General features: G+C 38.3%; 1 protein-coding gene across 3 annotated transcripts in view; it reads left to right on the top strand.

Moving 5' to 3' along the window:
* GHR (growth hormone receptor) overlaps positions 1-4,116 on the top strand; it is a 128,279-nt gene extending 124,163 nt beyond the window's left edge. For all 3 annotated transcript variants that reach the window (XM_042804757.1, XM_042804756.1, XM_032993099.2), the window contains 2 exons: positions 984-1,053; positions 1,311-4,116. In XM_042804757.1, the coding sequence (XP_042660691.1) occupies positions 984-1,053; positions 1,311-2,264 (1,024 nt within the window). In that variant the 3' untranslated portion in view covers positions 2,265-4,116. The remainder of the gene's footprint in view (positions 1-983; positions 1,054-1,310) is intronic.
* Positions 4,117-14,615: the final 10,499 nt, after the last annotated feature.

A 14,615-nucleotide genomic window follows, 5' to 3' on the forward strand; every position in this document is an offset into this window, starting at 1 on the left:
TACCCTGAGAGCCCAGCACAGCTAACATAGTCCCTCCAGAGATTGTGTGGAAAATTACTGGAGTTCTGGCTGTCATTGAGGCTTTCTGGGCAGAACTTGAGGGTCTGCCAAAAACAAAAACAGCTGGGGAGTTGGGGCCTTCCATAGTTAAGCAGAAGGTGCCTGAATTCCTCTCTAGCATTCCTTAAGACTCCTCTTATCCTCTCTGGACTTCACCAAGGTCTTTAACAATGCAGCAAAACTGATCCTTGGATTTGGATCTACCATTCCCATATCTTACTTTCTAAAATACACAAGTAACCCAGTATAAAGATAATGTTGAATTTTCCTGTGGGGAACTACAGTTTCTCTGTTTGCAAAAGAAGCAGGGAGGTAAAATGGAGGAGATAGGTATGGCCTGCTATTGTTGGATTATTATTAATGGAAAATCATTCTTCTGTTTGGGTTTTCTTTTTTTGTTTTCTGTGTTCCCTCAAAGAATTAGAAATTCACTTTATGAAAGATTAGAATAATACATATTTCCACAGTATGTACATGCATAAGCAAGTTACTAGTCCTTTCTCTACAAGGCTAAAACCCTGTCATTATTATATATTACTTGTTATGTTAATAATTCAGAAAACAGAAGTGTCATATAGATGGCAAAGTCCTAGCCTAAATTTCTGCAGTTGTGTTTCTGTTTTATTTATTAATTCTAAAGTAATTCACTCTTTTTACCAACTCCCTTTTTCTGTATCAAAGACCGGGCTCCAAAATGGATTCCCACATAAATCTGTGTGATTTCAACAAGGAAGGCTGCAGAAAACTTACTCTTTATTTGCAGTGGGAGAAAACAATAATTTTCCTTAGGACTGTTTGAAACTGAATACTCAAACATTTCAGTTTTGAAGTAATTAAGTATAAATGCAATGTATGGCTCTCTTCTTTCTAACTTCTTCAGAAAGGACCACTGTCAATTAAAAGTCATCATTTATTTTTTCCAGGTTAAAAATGCTGATCTTTCCTCCTGTGCCAGTTCCAAAGATTAAAGGGATTGACCCAGATCTCTTGAAGGTAATACTGTGCTCTAAAATCTACAGTGGGAATCATTGTAGTAGTAGCAGGTGACAATTGTTGTCCCAGACAAAAAAATTCTGTAGGAAAAAATTATGACATGAGGAGACTTGCCACAGCATTAGTTTTCATAAAATAATAAAAACCCCTTGCAATTATTACATCAGCTACAGTTACCTTCTCTTAAGTTAACATCATATAAAGTACAAGCATTTTTATTATTTCCTTTATAACATTCATTTTTTCATGCTTTATAGAAAGGAAAACTAGATGAAGTGAACTCCATCTTAGCCAGCCACGACAACTACAAGACACAGCTATACAATGATGACTTGTGGGTTGAGTTTATTGAGTTGGACTTAGAAGACCCTGATGAAAAGAACAGAGTCTCAGATACTGACAGGCTCCTGAGTGAAGATCATCTGAAATCACACAGTTGCTTGGGAGTGAAGGATGACGATTCTGGACGAGCCAGTTGTTGTGAACCAGATATTCCAGAGACAGACTTCAGTGCAAGTGACACATGTGATGCCATATCTGATATTGATCAGTCCAAAAAGGTAACTGAAAAAGAAGAGGATCTCTTGTGCCTTGATAGAAGAGATGAGTCACTTCCAAGCCTTGCCAACACAGACACCCAAGAGATGTGTATGAGTACTCAGTCTGAAAATCGCCAGCTGTGGCCACCTTTTGCAGACAGCATTGACTCAGCTAGTCCATCGGTCCATACCCAGCTAAGTAACCAGAATTCATTGACGAATGACTTTTACGCGCAAGTGAGTGATATTACTCCAGCAGGCCGTGTTGTACTTTCACCAGGCCAGAAATCCAAGTTGGGAAGAGCACAGTGTGAAGGCTGCACAGAACAAAACTTCAGCACGGATGACACCTACTTCTGTGAGGCAGATGTGAAACAGTGTATTGCTGTGACTTCACATGAAGAGGATGAGCCGCATGTTCAGGAGCAAAGCTGTAACGAGGATGCTTACTTCACCACAGCGAGCCTTACCACTATCAGTGTCAATCTGGGAGCTTCAACATCAGAAACCCCAAGTTCAGAGATGCCTGTCCCAGACTATACATCTATTCATATCGTTCACTCTCCACAAGGCCTCGTGCTCAATGCCACTGCACTGTCTGTGCCAGACAAGGAATTCAACATGTCTTGTGGCTATGTGAGCACAGACCAGCTGAACAAAATCATGCCGTAGCTCTTCTTTGACTAAGTGTGTGCAGTATTTCACAGCAGAGAGTCAGCTCGGGCTTGTATGCTGAAACCAAAATGAAGTCTAAAAGTTTCTCGTGGTTCTTATAATTTTATCTAAAATGTGGCAACATAAAATATTCATCAAAATATTCCTATTGTGTTCTGTAAATATTATGTATGAATTTGTCTGGAGACTGTTTCACTAGCAGTGACTGTCTTGTTCTTGTGGGTGTTGATTTTTGTGATACTAAACATTGAAATTACTATGTTTAATGTACAGTGCATCATGCATTTTGATAAAGCTAAAAATCAGGTGGTTTAAAGTCTAAGAACTTAGTAAAAACTGTGCTGTTGGTGGAGATCTTTATATCAATAATTGGGAACTGAATGTATAGGTGAAAAAAGCAGCTTAAATAAATAGCACATCTATTTTGATTTATATAAATTAATAAAATATATTTTAATATTTTAGTCATAAAAACATAAACATTTTCTATTATACTACACACTGTAGTTCAGTTATGATGACCCATCTAAGGAATGTAATTGCTGCAATCTTAAAAAGGAGTTTTCTGTTTTATAAAAGTTTTGTTCACAGCAAAAAGAAAAAATACATTTTTACAGAGCCATTTTGTACCTCCAAAGAAACCTGTAGAGAAATTTTGAAATATTGTAAAAACTTAAAGTAACTGATTCTATTACTTTCTTATGGTAATTAATACAGAAATATACATTCAATTTGAAGTTTTGTAGAAAACTTTAAAATATACAAAATATGTGGGCAAATTATTCTGTTCTTCATCAGATTCTGGTTAATGCTAATAATACACTTTTTTATAAGCAAAATTTTGTTGACCACAGTATTAAACAGTTTTCAACTGTACTTTCACTGAAAATTTTTGAGAACACATAAATAAGATCTGGTGACTTAGCAGCATAATCTCTTCACATTTGACCAACTTCTGAAGCCCTCCTATAGCCAAAGGTATCACTACATTTATTAGTTTGTGCCACGTGAAGTCTTTATTAAAAAAAAAAAAAATAAGGACTTCAGGAGTTAGCCAGCAGCTCATTTTTAAAGATGTAACAGGATTAAAAGACTTCAGTGGAAGAAGGGAATTGAATATAGTATTGTTCAAATGTGTTTTTTATTTTTGCAGCCTAACTGCATCTCCTCTGACCATGTTAGGCAGTTTCAGAAAGAAGGGAGAGAAAACTGAAATTCAGTGGGAAAACTCTCTTTGTTCTTACGTATATTAAGAACTTGACAGAGCTTTGCAATGATCTACTATTGCTTCAGAAGTTACCTTCCTAAGCCATGGTTTCATTGTAGCGGGGTTCTTCTTGAAAAGCAAATAGGGACGTTCATTTCTTTTCTCTGACCTGAACATAAGTGCATGAAGTGCAGCCAATGCAGGTCTTGCTCATGATGTCTCCCACTGAACTTACTGATGCTCTTTTTGTGACCAAGGGCCACAGGACTGGGCCCAACTATGGGGCGGGATTTTTAAGTTTAGCACGTACTTTATGGTAAATGTGCATTAGATATTCTGCTAATTTGCTGCTATATTTTTCTAACAGCTGCGTTATTTAGTTTCATATACAATTTCATAGATGATAGACACAAATGCAAGTAATGCCTATGTGTGTGTTTGGAAGAAGTTTCTTACTCTGTTTCTATTGCCAAAAATAGTTAAATACCTCAATCAAACTCAGAATGTCATTTTGGTACTTTACTGGTCACACAAGCTGTTATACGCTGGTCAGAAGATGTGTCTTTCGGTTTCTATTTAACTTTCCTTATGTCAGTGTTTTGTTTGTTTTTCTCAAAGTTTAATAAATGTATTGTCCTGACACAATGTGTTTTATTGCAGATTTTATTAGGGAAAATCAAGTATTTCTCATTGAATAAAGTAGAACGCAGCTTTCCTCAGAATAGAAGCAATGTCTAATGAGATCAGTGTTTTCACTGATTGATATGTATATATTTAAAAATAGAAGTGCAGACCTAAATTTATACATGGAGTCAGGACATGCTGTACCCAGAACTGGCCAAGACGTGTGTTACTAATTCAGCAGACCAGTTTACCTTTGGCTGGAACAGCCTGTGGTTGCAAATAAATAAGCTGCACCAGTTCAAGATTTACACCTACAGTTGATTCCACAAATCAGATATTCTGACAAACCTTGATGGTTACTTGTAGTAATAATTAAAACCTAGCAGTATATGAACTCTGAAGTGTTAGAAATGTCAGTCTGTCTCTATGGAAAATGCCGTATCTTGGACCTCTCCTGGTGTGTAACTTAGTAATGTACTACTGCCATTCTTCTCTCTGTAGAGGGAGGGAGGGAGCTGTTTGAGGAATCCAACTAGATGAGGGTAAGCCCTTTCCTCCCAAGGGAATCAAGGTGTGATTCAGTTCCTCTACACAGACATCCAGTCTCATTTAAGGTATGTAATCAGGCTTCCAGGTGCTGGTCCAGAACAGCACAGGTCTTGTGTAGATTTTGTCTTATCTAAAAGTCTGAATGATGGTAGATGCCCATGTTTTGGCACTTGAATTGGTCCCCAGTGGCAGAAAACAGCTCCAGGAATGTAAACATCTTTGTGTCAGGTAGATCTACCATTATAGTTAATAACAGTAGTTAATAGTCTAAAAACCTACTTAGCTGGCGAGATATAGGTGTCTGCTTTAAGGGAGCTAATTCGGGCTCTCCACTCTTCAGACTAGAACAGGAGCGTGGACATCTTGCTCACATTCAGACACCAAATACATTTGTTAATTAAGGCATCTTGATGTTGCCGTGAATTTCACCTTGGCTGAACAGCTGGACAAGGTAAGCCAGAGAGGGCATTGGTGTTCTCTTATGGTCTACAGTATCAGTAGAAACAACTTTATAGAACTCAATGTAAATGAACTATCATGAGTAAATATGTTTGCTTATACCTCCTCCTTGAAGAACTAAGCTTCAGAACACTTATGCCTTTTATAAGGCTCTAAAAATGCCTGAGCTTCAGTGGGAGTTGAAGGATTCACAGCTGGACCTTAAGAAACAGCAGTGAAAGCAGTAGTTCACCACTTCCATGTGAGGACCTCCAGCTCCCACTACTCTCACTTGTGCCAGTTCCAGTGCTTTCTGCCAGTGCCCTTCCATGAGCGAATCCAACTTCCTAAAACTTGACAAAATCACAAATGTATAGTATCAAAAGTTACTTTCTGTTGATTAATGAGTTAAACTGATTGAGCAAAATCCCAGATGAGCACCAGGGAGGAAAGGCAGGACCATATGGCCAAGGGCTACAGTGATCTTCCCATGAATATCTTGGAGAAAACAGCTCCTTCATGCAGCTCCATAAGGCAGACAAGAAACAGGAATACACAGCTCAAGGCAGGTGTGTATTTGCAGGGACATAGCGTTAATGACTTCTTTTGTTGGTAACTCTCACCTAGGTCAGCTTAAAGGGACGGTGAAAAGGCAGCTTGAGCTCCTTCCCACCTCCAGTGCAGTGCAGCTCAAGTAATCACCTGCCTAATGACTGCAGTCTATGTACAGTTCATGTGTGGGTGTTCAGAAGATAAATCCAAGTATCAAACTTGCAGTTTTCTCTGAAGTTCACATTTTATACTGTCAATCTGTTTTCTTACAGAACACAGCAACCTATTATTTCAAGATATGATGCACTTGTCAGATACAGAAAAGCTTATATTACACAGTTGTAAAGCAATCTGTTTATTTACTTTCACCTTTTCTTTGGAAGTAGGGGAAAATATATCTGTTCTATAAAGAGCCTCTGGAACAGTAATTTTTTTATCTTCCCTCTTATTCACATTGAGAAATAATGCTACTGTCCTAATGCCAGACACACAAGTCAATGTAAAAGTGACAGAAATAATTCTTTTAGAAATGCCTGCTAAAATTGTACTGTCCAAGTTAAATCAATGGCTAAAATATACAAAGTAAAAAGAAACAGACATCACAGACAGACACTGTAATCAAGGAGTACTTTGGTGGTAAACCCAGTAACTTTCACTGTATTGAAGCTTTTGGCATGTAAACCAGCCACACTTGTTCCAATTATTGGAATGACATTTACTCATGCACTGCCTGTCAGAGGCTAGTCTGTGTGAATATCTGTATTCAGAAACCATGTTTGTTCTCAAAGTCAAGGAGGACTCACGTTGCTCTGCTGGCTGCCTTTTGGTGTCATACAGAAATCACACTTCAGTTTGGAAGAGTTGGGTTTTGAGCATCTTTTCTCCATCAGAGACAATGTGCATTTTCAAAGCTTCAAGTTACTGTTAAAAGAGACTGAAAGAGCACCATCTATACCAGTTTCTGTTAAGGTAAGAAAGAATTTTGTCAAACAAAGTGACTTACACTTCTTTACTACTTGAGTTGAAATATTTTTCCTGACTCTGCTGGTCTTGGCTGTGTGGTGCTTAGTTGTTGGCTGGGGTTAAGCCACAACACTGACTTATGATACAGGGGATGAGATCAGCAGATTGTGAGAGGTGTTCACTCCTTCTGAATGAAAATTAACATTATCAGAGGTATGTTTTGTATTTCAAAATAGTAGGAGTATTAAAGGAAAGATAAGCGTTCTATAGACCTGCCATGTTTTTAGAAATGCTTCAAGTTAATGATGGCAACCTATGTTGGGAACACTCTACCATCATTCACAACCTAGTATATACAAAGTGTGCATCAGCACACTTTTAAGAATGGGAACTGATACTCTGGTTTAAAGAGAAACTTAAAACTGTATGACATGTAGCCACAGGCAACTTTTTCTTCCTGCACTGAGATGTGCTACCTCAGGGACTCTACCCAGACATCCTATAAAAAATAGTGCCTGACTAGATTGCCTGATTTGAGAGGAAAAGGGAGAAAAAGTTTAGACCATACTGTTATAATTATTAAAGAAACAGTGCAAACTGAGGGTGGTGGGGGTCAAAGAAGCAAGCACTACAGAATATTACATTTTCATTACCCATTTTTCAGTTCTAATTCAGAATATCTTAGTTCACCAAGACAGTGGAATTGGTAAGAATTTAACCAGCTTTTGAAGCCAACTGACTTTGAGGAGATACCAGCAGATGTATTTCTTTCTTGGAACTCCCTCTGTTTAAATGTAATTTTACAGTACAAATTCTTCTTTCCCTGGCGTAACTGTACTGAGCAAGCATTTCCTCACCTTCTTTAATCAGGGCTGTTAGAGCAGGTAGCTCTTGGAAAGGTATGGAAGAGACGAGAAACAGTTACCAGACACAGTGGAGCAGCTGCCAGGAGTCAGCAACGCGAAGGGTAATTAGCATTAGGTGAAGCTGTAGGAGTGGTGTGGATGACAACTGTAGTCAGTAATTGTAATGAAAAGCAGATGCAGCTATTAAAATCGATGCATCTAGTAAATTGGTACAAATGTTTGACAAGTTTAATTTTTCCACTGTAGGCTTTTGTATTTCTTTTGCATAGTATGATCTTCTTTATCCTAATATAGGAAATTTAGCTGACTAATGATACATTGGCTTCCTGAAATTAGACAGAGAAAGCAGAGGGTCCTTCCACATCATGTTACAAATTGTGAGAGAACACAACTGAACTCCTCTCCTCCAAACTGGAAGGAATAAAAGTCTGCAGAAGGCTCAGTGGGAGTGAAAGCAAAGTTGAAGAGCTGACAACTTTCTGTAGCTTCCTGTCACAGATGCTATAAATGATGCTTCCATGCTGTCCTTGGTCTGCTTTTGAGCTCATGCTGAAGGAAATAAAACCTGTCCCATAAGAAACACCTGAGGCTCAGGCATGCCAGGAAACTGATTCCTCACACTTTCTTCTTCAGTAGTAAAATTAACGGAACATATATTTTACATATTTTTTTCACTTGCATATGAAACCTTATGATATTATACCAGAAAGATATAAAGTATAGAACCATCCAGTGTCAAGTAACTTTCTCATACAAAGAAAGAAGTTTTCTGATCTATTTCACAGCAGCTCTCTGTGTAGCACGTACAGTGCTACAATATCAAGTTACAAACAAAGGAAATACCAACCTTCCCCTTCTGAATGGAAAACTTCTTCAGGAACTAATTCTGTGGGCCAACTAAATGTACTTTCCTTGGAAGAGTAAGGCACAAGCTTGGAAAGTTACCAAAGACAACATGATTCCTAGCGAAACTGCTATCAAACAAACAGGTCCAACCCTTCTTCAGCAGCCATCTGAGTGCTGTATGCTTGTTACCCAGAAATGTTATGACCATTATGTGCACACTGTTCTCTGTTTGTGGCCTAGCTGTATGGGACTGGGAGTCCTTAAACTGAGTTTTCATCTATGTGTTATAATTCTTTCTTTGTCATGGCATATTTTTGATGGACTCAGAAAGATCTGCTAGTGCCTTGAAATGCCATGAAAACCTTTAAGTGAAATTTCCTGAGCCAAACTACTGATGGAAGAACGTGCAACTCTGCACAAGGACCTGTGTTAACTGCAATTAGATTTGAAAACCTACAGTATTTAAAAACACAAAATTTTATTCATGTGTAGTTCATACAATTTGTAGTGATAGACTACAAGAACAGACTAGACAAAGAATGATCTATTTTATGAAAAGTCTCTTGCCTCCATACCATAAATAATGGCAGAATTTTGTCACTTTCTTCAGAATGTGATTAGTATTAATTAGCTGATTCAAACCAATCACCAATCAATCAATTATAACAACCTTCTGAATTTACTTCATGGATGAATGTATTAAATGACTATTTAGAAGCAAAATGCATGTTTTTATCTAGGCACTAATAGTTGAGTACTGTCGCAAACAGAAATACAGGAATATAGAAGCATATGCATCTTTACAAGTTGTATTCCTGCTTCCATAGTGTAGTAAATGATGTTATAGGCACGACCATTCCTTTTTCACAAAACTAGCCCCAAATTTCTAACTTCCATTGGAGAGCTAATAGTTAATGGAGGGAAAATTAAAAAAAAAACAGAAGAAAACAAGCAAAACAAGCAAAATACTGTTGAAATGGACTCCTTTGGATACGATCAATTAGACAAGAATTTATAATCTCTGAGAAATGTAGTCCCTAACAATGCAGTCCGGTGTACAATATGCTCCTTGCTGTGCTGGATTTATGTGGCAGGGTTTTGGTAGCAAGGGAGGGCACTACAGCAACGGTCCCTGGGAGAAACTTCTCAAATCTCCCCCGGCTCCAAGTAGGACACACCTCTGGCCATGGCCAAGCCACTTAGCAATGGTAGCTGTGCCTCTGCAATGATGTATTTAAGAAGGGGATCCTGGGAGGAGGAGTGGAAGTTGTGAGGAGGAGTTACAAGAACACCTATGCAAACACTGAGGTCAGTGGAAAGAAGGAGGAAGAAGAGGGGGGAGACGTGCCAGAGCAGAGACCCCTGTATCCTCTGGTGAGACAGCAGGGCCACCCCGCTGCCATCCATGGAGGCCCATGGTGGAGCAGAGGCCAGCCTGCAGTCTGTGGAGGAACCCACACCAGAGCAGGTATCTGTGCTTGAAAGGAAGCCAGGACTCTGAGGGAAGAAAAAGTCCCCACAGTTGTAGTTCGGTGCTGGAAGGACTGCAACATGCGGGAGTGACCCATGCCAGAGCAGCATGGGAACGGCTACATCCCGTTAGGAGGACTGGAATGACCAGAGATGTCTCCAGTGACAGTGGAGCCATGTGGAACAGGAGGAGAATGTGAGGACTCCTCCCCCTGAGGAGGAAGGACCAGTGGAATGACTGCAACCCCCAAACCCTGCCCCCTGCGCTGCTGGCCGGGGAGGAGGTAGAGAAATCAGGAACAAAGTCAGGGAAGAAGGGAGGGGTGGGAGAAGGTGTTTTTAAGATGTCGTGATGCTTCTCACTGTCCTGCTCTGTCTCTTAAGTGTTGTTGCTGTTAGTGTCTGAACTGAAGTTATGTTTTCTTTTTATTCCCCTAAGGAGTCTGTCATTTGCCCATGACCACAATGAGTGAGTCATGCCTCCCTGTCCTCGTCTCAATTCCTGAGCCTTTTGCTTCATTTTCTCCTTCCCAGATCTGCAGGGGAAGGGGTGAGTGACTGACTGCATAGTGCTCAGTTGCCCTCTGGGCTCAAACCACACCACTTGCCAATCTGACACAAACACTCTCATTTCTGTGGTTCAAACACTCACTAACACCCTAATTTTGTTCAGTACACCAAACTAGGCCAGAAGTTCAGCATTACTTTAAAAGTACAGGAGATCCAGAATTAGAAATAAATTGTAACAATTTAATTGTTATAATTGTGCCTAATATTGAAATTATAACCATCTGACCCATCAGTATTTCAACAGAAAGGTAAATCTGATGTAAATGGTAAAGCAAAGGAATGCAGGCTAGATTACTTAGAAAGCCAGTGGAAGCAATACCATTCTCTTAACTTGTCTTTCTTTCTCTATTGCTCTTCATCTCTAAGGTTCATCAGTCTTCTCTGTCATATCCTATTTAAACTGGATAGAGTTTCTATCTATTAAATGCTTCCAAGCAAAGAATATTTTTTATAGGCTCATGCTGTGGCTTGTAGGGAAGAGCTTTGGCATGGTTGGAATGTTGACATAGCACAGTATAAATAGCAAATAGTAATTCATAAAGTGAAAATCTTTTGAGGAGGAAATTATTCTAGTGACTTCAAGTTTTACAGAAACAAATCATCAAAATCAACAATCTATTTTTGCATAATTATGTTCTCAATGAAACTGACTCCAAGTAGATGATACTGATACACTGTAATGAATACTTGATAACTGAAGAACTCAGGGCATAGTAGTATCTGAATCTGCCTGTGTGCAGTTAGACACTTTCTTCCCTGTAGCATAGATTAAGCTTTTGTATTAGTGTAGTTAAATTAGTTAGTCCAGGTATGTGATTTCTGCTCAGGCATGGGTACATATGTATATGCCTGAGAAAATTTAAACAAGGACAAGATAAATGAGCATCTGTGTCAAACAAAGAGCAAATAAGAAGTGCTACAAATTGATGTTTTCACTCCTGTTTGGGTGATGCTTGAGACTTTCATAACAAAAATACTGTTCTGACTATCTAAATGATTGCAAAGATCCCTTAGGCTCTAATAACATACGAGGGGCTTTTTTCCTCTTGGAAACAGCACGTACCAGTCTGTCTATGCAACAAAGTGCTGGAACATGCTGTCTACCTTCAATAGCATATGGCTAAACATTTTGTAAAAAGTTATGCTGCAGACAAACACAGGCTATTACAGACAAAGACCTGTAGACCGTATGATACAGTGAGCTGGTTTTCTATCCATAGTAATTTAGGAAATTATTTCAGAAGGCAAACCAAAGCCATTTTAAGTTGAGCATGTGGTACAGCTCACACAGAAGACAGTGTGGTTTTTAGATCTGACCCTAATTACTCCTTCTGGAGATTATAAAATCTAGGTTTTTACAGTCACAGAATGATACACATTTTAGGAGATTTAATTTCCAATTTAACTACTGTTTACCTTCCTTTTTTTTTGTTTAGTTCATCCTACATCACAGAACACTCCTGTTGGGAATACAAGAATACGGAATTCATATAAGCAACATCAAAAAATTACTGTCTACCGCTGTCCTGTTACAAATAATTAAACTTGATTTTTAATATATACCATAAACACTAATGATGACATTACTGAAGCTGTAAAGCAAAGATTAGGCCATCCTTTGCCAAGCAAAAAGACAAATACAGAGGAAAAAAATACTTTGTGTAAGAATATTTCTGTTCTTTCTGAACAAAATAACAGCTAAGCACAAGCTGAAAATAAGTGGCTTCTTATGTTGTTTGATGGCTAAAATTATGAGGATAAAATCACATACATAGGCTTTTTTTTTTTTGTTCTTCTTTCCCTTATGTCTTCCACCCCAAGACTTAAGTATCAAACATGCATGAGTGACGTTAACATGAAATCAACTATTTTTACTGAGGTTGCTTTAACGGTTGCAGATACTGTTTTAACAGATATGTTTGCCTACTTACAGATATATACTTATTTTTATATTTAAATATTTATATGTAAATGTGTTCTAGTATATTAGCCTACTTAAAAAACATGTATTTGTGTATATATTTGTATGTTTTCATCCTTTGGACAAACATAGAACACTTTGGAGAAGACAACAGAAATGGGTGCTCCTATAATAAAAATCCCTTCTGACAGATATCTTTCATGTCCTAAACCTGAAAAATAAACCCTTTCAGCAAGAAGAACACTAGACAGCAAACAGTATGCTGATGCCCAAGATGGATGACAGTACAATTCATTCCCCTCTCTTACTAAGCTACTCTGCAGCCTGACGCTATAGTGTGTTAAATACTGTGATGAGTGCTACAGCAGTACAGAGAAGGTTAAAACCTATGTTCTTCCTCTGTTTGCTCTTCAGAATATGAGGAAAACAATCATTTTGTAAACTGAGTTGAATCTTGCAAACTTTAACGCTGTACATGCAGCTGACATATTCCTCTGAAAAGGTTGCAGTTGTCAGGAAGGATTTTAAAGACCATCAAAACATAATAACATGAAGATCAGTAAAAAATTACTCAAGGCTATGCCTAACCATGAGATTTCAAACATACACAGATGATGCTGTTTGTGAGAAATAGAAAAGCAAACATGGCTATGACTGCCATGTCATAGGTCTTTGGCACAGAAGTTTCTCTTACAGGGGTGCTCATCATGGCAACAAAAAGCATCTGTGTTTTCCATTAGTCTTAGAAACCTTTGTAGGTTGCACTGTAATAATACAGCATCACCCAACTGCCCATCAGTTTCTGACAGAAAATACTTCCCTACTTGCCTAATACGCAGTGGATGTCAGACGTTCTTCAGTGACCACCAGATTCTTGAACCGTTTTTCCAGAGAAGTTACTACCCTATAAAAAGGCAAAAAAATAGCACAAACTCTAAATTAACTATAGAAAAACTCTCATATTTTCAAAGTTTTCAGTACTACGTTGCTTGCTAGGTTAGCAGCAATATTTTAAAAGCTAAAACAAAAGAATATTTCCTGACTGCTAAACCTGTTATAAGTTAAATGTTCTACCCTTGTCTTATAGATTTTTGTTCCATGTATTTCTGGGTCAAAACCTGTCATACATTTTCCCCTCAAAGTTGTTTGGGGTTTTTTTCTGCATTTTTTCCCGGTCTGCTCATAGTAATCACCTTCCCAGTGGTTAAATTACTTATTTATATATGGGTCATTTAGCGCAGCATTATTGCAAGTATAACACAAGAACACAGGGTAACATTTTTGCCTAACTGTGAGAATTGAACTTCCGTATTCACTCCTTATCTTCCTGTGAATGTAATCTTTAAAATAAAACCACAAGTAATTAACACAAAAAACAGCCTGTGCAATACAATGTGGTTTACGGTGCATTAAAATCCTCACCACTCCAGAATTTGTTGGGGTTTTTTATCTTTTTATCAATCAACATTGATTGTGCACCTTTTTCAGGGCCTAAGATGAGCACCTATTGCTGTGACATTTCACTTTTACTTTAACACTGACCTAATCTTCTCTAACAAGTAATTTTTTTAAACTTCGATTTTTTTTCTTTAAGTGCCAAACCTTTTGAACAGGTTTTTAGGGCTGCTGCAATTTACAAGGACAACTGAAACTGTGTGACGGATTTTGTAAAAATTGGTCAATGAATCAGTGAAAGTGAGGTACAAAATATGAGCAGCATGTACTGAGTTCCCTGGGAGATGACAGGACTACCCCTTTCCCTATTAGTATCCGTCACCAGGGCACACTTGGTGTGTGTCCTTTCCCTACCTGTATCTCAGCTGCAGATCTTCTATCCACAAAAATTATTTTCATCACTTTTTCTGTGCCAATGTCCCAGTGGACACCAACCCTCAGACATTCTGATAAAGCAGTTGCCTGAAAACAGCATTTATGACCATGACTGGTAGGCTGTTATTTTTCTGGATGTTCTCAGGCATGAAGGGTCCTGCATGCTCTCACAGCTTCTGATCTGCACAGCACGCAATTCTGCTCTTGAGAACAGCATCAACAAGCATTCAAGACGCAACATCTTCCCTCTCTATTACCAACAAAACCAGACCATCCGAGAATGATATAGCGTGTTTTTAATTTCTGAGAACAGGTCCATTTATTCTAGCATGCAGATGTGACCTTATGAATGTAATTTTACAGCCTGTTTCTGAAAAAAATCTATGCACCTAAAGAAAATTAACAGTTGTTTCTGTCTAAATCCAAGCCTGTAAAACAATTCCTCTTCAGATTATGCCATAAAACAACCATCTCCTTGAAGATATTCCAAACTCAATTTGACAAGGTCATGA

The sequence above is a fragment of the Tyto alba genome, unplaced genomic scaffold (genome assembly GCF_018691265.1).
Source record: "Tyto alba isolate M040663 unplaced genomic scaffold, T.alba_DEE_v4.0 Super-Scaffold_42, whole genome shotgun sequence".
NCBI lineage: Eukaryota > Metazoa > Chordata > Aves > Strigiformes > Tytonidae > Tyto > Tyto alba.